This window comes from Lactuca sativa, chromosome 7 (genome assembly GCF_002870075.4).
Source record: "Lactuca sativa cultivar Salinas chromosome 7, Lsat_Salinas_v11, whole genome shotgun sequence".
Lineage (NCBI taxonomy): Eukaryota > Viridiplantae > Streptophyta > Magnoliopsida > Asterales > Asteraceae > Lactuca > Lactuca sativa.
The window spans coordinates 164,706,364-164,713,128 of record NC_056629.2 but is presented as its reverse complement, the minus strand read 5'-3'; the positions used below and the strand labels follow the sequence as shown (position 1 = coordinate 164,713,128).

At 31.1% G+C, this 6,765-nt stretch overlaps 1 protein-coding gene and 1 pseudogene across 1 annotated transcript; one reads left to right on the top strand and one right to left on the bottom strand.

Annotated features, from left to right (window-relative positions):
* Positions 1-1,463: 1,463 nt before the first annotated feature.
* On the top strand, positions 1,464-2,862 carry LOC111895696 (anther-specific protein SF18). The gene is made up of 2 exons (XM_023891771.3): positions 1,464-1,615; positions 2,281-2,862. The coding sequence occupies exons 1-2, from the start codon at positions 1,549-1,551 to the stop codon at positions 2,679-2,681; spliced, it is 468 nt and encodes a 155-aa protein (XP_023747539.1). The 5' UTR covers positions 1,464-1,548; the 3' UTR covers positions 2,682-2,862.
* A 227-nt stretch (positions 2,863-3,089) lies between these two features.
* LOC111895664 (uncharacterized) lies at positions 3,090-6,068 on the bottom strand (annotated as a pseudogene).
* Between the last annotated feature and the right edge of the window lie 697 nt (positions 6,069-6,765).

Below are 6,765 nucleotides of genomic sequence, written 5' to 3'. Positions count from 1 at the left end.
ATAGATTTAAAATGTTGTTATATGTAAACCATTATCAGTTTAAAGCTACAATTTTTGAACAGTTTGGACAAAATACTTAAATTGTTAATTTAAATATAAAATTACAGTGTCAACTTAAATATAAATTTCAGTTCCACTTAAAAAACCGAAAAATATTTTGTAAATAATTAAAAGTGATAAATTGTAGTGATAAATGCAAAAACTAAATTGTAATATCAATTTAACTAAAATATTTCTTAAAGATATTTTTATAATCGTGAAAAAATTTCAAATAAGTAGCTTAAAATAATTTACAATAAAAATAGTTAAAAATAAATCTATATAAATAATTATATTGTTACTTTTAAAATAAAAAAACAATGTTTGATATTTTAACAAGTTATAATGATAGAAATTAAAACATTAAGCAAATAAATTTTAAAAATTAATTATTAATAAGAACACTATAAATAACATTAAACAATATATTATATTTAAATTTATTCAAACGATTGAGATTATGCAGTATAATAGATTTATATATTATCATATATTTCAAAATAATCTATATATTATATCAATTTAGTATACAAATTATTATATCAAATTTAACAATAACGTTATTGTTATATTTAAAAAAACATATATTTGTAAAGACTTCAACTATATAGGTGTTTCTACGTAACGCACGGATATTCGCCGAGTAATCATGTAAAGTTAGAAAAGACTAGCAAACTATAGTTAAACACATAAATACATACATAAATGATGATATTACAGATGACCAACCATCGTTTAAAATTATTATAAAATAAAAACATAAAAAAAGACACTCCGGAATGTCATTCCGACATGGCTAGTTTAGAATTTCAGAATTTACTTTGGAATGATGTGTTCTAGAGTATATTGTCACTTTATCAGAAAAAAAAAGATATTTTTAATAAAAGAAATATTTATATTGGTTAGATTAGTGAATCTTATTATTATTATTATTATTACTTTTTTATATTATTTTTGTTATTTTAACATTCAACATTGCTTTTTAAATATAATTTCTAAGTTTTTTTTTTTTTTTTTTTTTTTTTTTTTTTTTTTTTTTTTGGAACGACAAGCAAACTAATCTGTTTGTAAATATCATATATGTCTTTTAAAAGACGTGAATCAATGACCTCTCATTTAAGAGAGTCACACGTTACCGTTAGACAAAATATCATTTGTTAACTCGTGTATAGGTTCTTAATAATAAACTTATAGTCACGAAATAATAATAACAATACTAACACATGACTACTTTTATATAAAAATATAACAAAAAAATCCTTATTATGAAATTAATTTTTTGACATTGTGGCTTATTGTTCCAATTAATCTTTATTTTTTTTTAAATGAAAAAATATGCATCATTATCAATATCAAAAACACGTGTGGATGCCATGTCATTTCATGATTTACTTTTTTAAAATTTCGGGTAATCTTCGCTTTTGTTCCTTCTCTTATAAATAGTTCAATCGTTTCGACCTCTCTTAGGCGAATTCGTAGCTAAGTGTTATTCATCTTCGTCATAACTAAATGATGGGAAGAAGTTCAGTTGGGTTTTTTGCATTCCTTCTACTCGTCTTCGTTTTTGCTATATCAGGTGCTGATCAATCAAACATATTTTGCTCTCTTAGTTTTCCGATTAATTGCTTTTTTAACGGCATAACATTTATTAAGAATAGAGTGGTGCTATGATAAAGAAAAAACAGAAAAGAACCTCCTTATATCTTTAATTTTTTTCTTAAAATTTACTATATTCCGTATTTTGTGATGGAAAATCTGCCACTCAAAAGCCTCGGTATCTATATATTCCCTCGATCGCAAACCATGAAGTAATAATTTATAATAAATACAAGAGATTTTAATCAAGAACGACTGATTTCTTGCTTTCGGTTTTTCTCTTAGCCTCGTGATAAGAGTTATTTAGTCATTTTCATGTCTTTTTACTTGCTTAGATTAAAAAAAGCTACATTGTTATACTTAAAATAGGAAGAAAAAAAAATGCTATAGCGGTTTTGTCCTCCGTGTAAATAATATTACTCAGTTCTCCTTCCAAAAATGTAAAGGCTTTGCAAGGTTATAGTACTCGGCATAAGATAAACGACAGAAGAGTAACGAAACAACTTTAATGGTAAACGAAAACTTATTATATACCGGATTAATAGTAGATGAGTATTATACGTATTTTTCATTAATTTCTTCTACTTAATATCTCAGCTAACTAAATTTCTGTTAACTAAAATCCATTTGAAATTGTGTGAATAGAAATCACGACTGTGAAGGCGAAAGTATGTGAAAAGCCAAGCAAGACCTGGTTTGGGACGTGCAAAGACACAGTCAAGTGCGACAAGCAATGCATAGAGTGGGAGGGTGCAGAACATGGAGCTTGTCATCAACGTGAAGCGAAATATATGTGCTTTTGCTACACCAAATGTGGTGCCAAGGCGTCTCCTACTCCTCCCTCTACTGCTCCCCCTGGGAATGGGGCACCCACACCCAATCCTCCGGGACCTCCTGGAGGCGGCCAACCACCTCCGGCGGAAGGCGGACAACCACCTCCGGCAGAAGGGGGGCAACCACCACCAGCGGAAGGCGGACAACCACCTCCGGCAGAGGGCGGACAGCCACCTCCGGCGGAAGGCGGACAGCCTCCTCCGGGTATTTGATTGGACCAATCATCTTTCTTGAACAGCAAGCATTAGATGACTATAAATAAAGAGAAATTGCTTCCGATGGACATATGAGCATTTTCTAAATTACAAGGTCTCTTGTATTGATAATAAATAGCACATGATTCCCATGAATAACTGTTTCATTAATGATTCAATAAATTTTCTGTCATAGTAATTAATAACCTCCCAAGGATTAAATAGACAACTTGAAAATTATTTGATTAATCGTTTCGATATTGGTTTTCCTACGATTTAAAATGTCAAAATAACAATGTTAAATAACATAAACAAAAATTCAAAATATATGAAAATGGCTTAAAAAGTTAATATAGATTGCATTTTGTTAAAAAAAAAAAATATCATTAACAACTTCAATTGTAATAGAGTTAGAACCATCACTTTCTAGGTGTTATTATTATCATCATCACTTTCTTCCTCCTCATCTTCAGAGTCTTTAATAACTTCAGTTGTATTAGAGTCATAACCAGCCTGTTCCTCACAAGATGAAGAATCCCCCTCATAAACATTTTCCCTTTCTTTGGCATCATCAATTGTTCCTCACAAGATGAAGAATCCCCCTCATAAACATTTTCCCTTTCTTTGGCATCATCAATGGACCCAGTAGAATGGGTACCAGGAGATTATTGTGTAGGTGGAGGAGCAGGGCCGGTTCTGAGGAATCAAATGCTCAGGACGAAACGGAGAAAAAAGGCCCTTAGCCCTTAGGCCTTAACGTGTAACATTTTAACGAATTAAATTACATAAACTAATTTTTTATTAAAATGACGATAAACCTTATAGCAATAAACATAGCAAAATCAAAGTATTTTAATGACTAATAAAATATCCTAACAGCTAACCGACGATCCTTGAAGCTCTCCTAGCGTTTTTGATTGCAAATTGGTTGATCAACTCTTCGTAGTCTATACTCTCTAATATTTCGTTCTCGATAGATATCATCGCCAAACCGCTAAGTCTTTCTTGGGACATTGTGGAGCGTAGGTAAGATTTCACAAATTTCAATTTGGAAAAACTCTTTTCTGCAGATGCGACCGTTACTGGAATAGTCAACAATATTCTATATGCAATGCATGCATTTGGGAAATAATCAAGTTCTTTCAAAAACTTCAAAACATCTATAGGGTTGCTAAATTCATTGGTTTCCAATGTCTCAAATAATTTCAACTCCGTATAAAGTTCCTCAGCATCAATATCCAATCTTTCTTCAAACTTGAGTGCTTTTTCAAGACGATGACAATATAACTTAAGATCTTTATCTTCAATTCCCCTTAAATTTTGTGGAAATAAAAAACCAAATACTTTATCATACTCTTTGAATTGTTCAAATCTTGTCTCAAGAGAAGAAATAGCTTGATCAACAATGTATAAGAAATAATTGACTCTGAAATTCTCTTCAGGTGTAAATGAAACTTCTTCGCTACTTGAACTCTCATCAAACCTTTTTTTCCTTTCAATCAAACGCTTTTGTGGAAATATTGGATCAATACACATTTCAATAGCAATCTCCTTAGCTTCAACAATCGCTTTTGAAAAACCAGTTTCTTTATAATCCTTGAAGTACCCAATCAATTTGTTTATTTCTGTAATAGCATTATCAAGATGCATATCCTTTGATTGTAACATCTTACTCACAATATTCACATGGTTTAGTACTTCATACCAAACAACAGTTGATACCAAAAATTCAAAGTCACTAAGTTCTTTTTCTGCTAGTGAAGTTGCTTCACTTGCAATTGCAGCATCATTATCTTTTTCTCCAACTTGAAGTAAAGCTTCCCGTACATCCACAAGTTGCAGTTTAATAGCCTTTACACTCTCAACCCGACTTTCCCAACGAGTTTGACACAATGACTTAAGACTCCAAGCTTTAACATTATCTTTCAAAATTTCCCACCTCTTAGTAGAATTTGCAAAGATAGTATAAATACGTTGGATGAATCCAAAAAAGTTCTTTCCTTTAATACCCTTGTTAGCCATATCACATAATGTTAGATTAAGAGAATGACAACCACAAGGAGTGTAAAACGCTCTAGGATTTATATCTAAAAATCTCTTTTGCACTCCTTGGTGTTTTCCTTTCATGTTTGCCCCCATTATCATAGCCTTGACCACGCATATCATCAATTTGAAGACCAAGAGACTTTAACTCCTCAAGTATAATGTCAAATAATCATTTTCCAGAGGTATCATCAACATTCAAAAAACCTAAAAAGGACTCCTCGATAGTAACAAAATTATATGATAACTTTAAATACCTCACTATTATAGTCATTTGTTCTTGGTGACTTGAATCAGGAGTACAATCAAGTATGATTGAGTAGTACTTTGCTTCCTTTATCTTCTTGATAAGTTCTCTTTTAATTTCTTCAGCTAGCAAAGATATTAGTTCGTTTTGGATTAAGTGGCCAAGATAATACACATGAAGCCCTTCATTTGTGATCCGTCGCACATGCTCTTTGATAACCGGGTCAAACTCTTCCAACATTTCAATGACACCCAAAAAATTTCCATTACCTGTTAAATAAAATTAACAAATAAGAAGTGGAATCAGTCATCATAATTAACAAAAAATTTTTTGGTGGAACTAGAACAAAAAATACAATTTATAGTTACCTTTTTATACAACTTTTCATTGGATCCACGGAATGCTAAATTATGTTTAGCAAGAAACTTCACTACTGCAATAATTCTTAAAAGCACTTGTTTCCAGTAATCTCTTTCTTTCTTGAATTGCTCATGTTGAACTTTATCAATTGTTTCATTCAAGTTCAATCTTTTACGCATGTCAAACCACTTATTCCTATTTGTAAGATGATCCAATGAAATTTCGTGTTCTTTAACCCTAGTGGTAACATGGTGCCAATCTGCATAACCTTCACCATCCAATTTACCTTTTGAAATCCCTTTTCTAAACACTTTACAACAGAAACAAAATACCCTGTCTAGCTCTTTCGAATATACTAGCCATTCTCTATCACACTTCTCCAAATTTGATAAAGTTCTTGTATACAAAGCTGCAGAAAATCGTCTACCAAATTTATCGTAGGGACCATACATAATACTACTATCTCTTTTAGGACCTTTCTCAACCAAAATTTTAATCTCATCCGAATTAAGTTTTTCCCACCTTCTTGGATCATATATATCAACAAGGTCTTTAATAGGCTCATGCTCTTCTGTCTCTTCTACTTCTACATGCTCTTGATCTTCAATGTGCTCTTCAACATGCTCTTCAATGTGCTCTTCAACATGTTGTCTGTGGATAAACTTATCTAAAGCACCCATATCAACCTTTCTCTTTTCTTCATCTAGTTTTATCTTTTTACGTTTTTGATAACCGGATGGTTGTTTAGACTTCATTACTACAAGTTCATAAGTTTCAACTTTCAACATTCAAGTAATTACAATAAACATAATTTGATAAACAATTTTACAATAAACATAAACTCATAATTTAAACTACTAAACTGGTCTCTATGAATCTTAGAAACTAATTCATTCATTCACTATTCTATTGACTATTAAACTGATTTCTATAGCCGATAAACTAATAATCAAATATAAAATTCATTCAATAATATTAAATTCATTCAATGATTCAATATTCTATTAAACTCATAATCTATGAAAGTATGAATCATTCAAGTATGCAATTGACAACTATAAACTTGATAATCTTCAATTCTCATAAATCTTACGTGACTGGTTGATTAGCAGTAGATAAAATCAGATAATTGACCCTTGATAATCCTCAATTTCTCATAAAAGATTGTCTACCCTTGCTGAATGAGTGAATGACGCTGAGCCGCTAAGTTGCTGTCTTTGCCAATTGCTTTTTTTTTGCCGATTGCTTTTTTTTTTAACGAACGAATAATGCAGCAAATTGTCGATTGCCTTTTTTCTTTGCCGCCGATTGATCATGAAGTGCTGCAAATTGCGGCTTTAGTGACTTCTCCCTGCCTTGTTTTATTTATTAATTTAGATTAATGGCCCATTTCTTATACAACCCAAAAAAAAATATTTGGGCCCCTTAATATTTTGGGCCCTGTTCGAATGC

Bases quoted from the DNA above. Each gene is read 5' to 3' on its own strand.
- LOC111895696 (XM_023891771.3), top strand. From the start codon at position 1,549: ATGATGGGAAGAAGTTCAGTTGGGTTTTTTGCATTCCTTCTACTCGTC. The intron at 1,616-2,280 runs GTGCTGATCAAT...TTGTGTGAATAG, and splicing joins CTTCGTTTTTGCTATATCAG to AAATCACGACTGTGAAGGCG.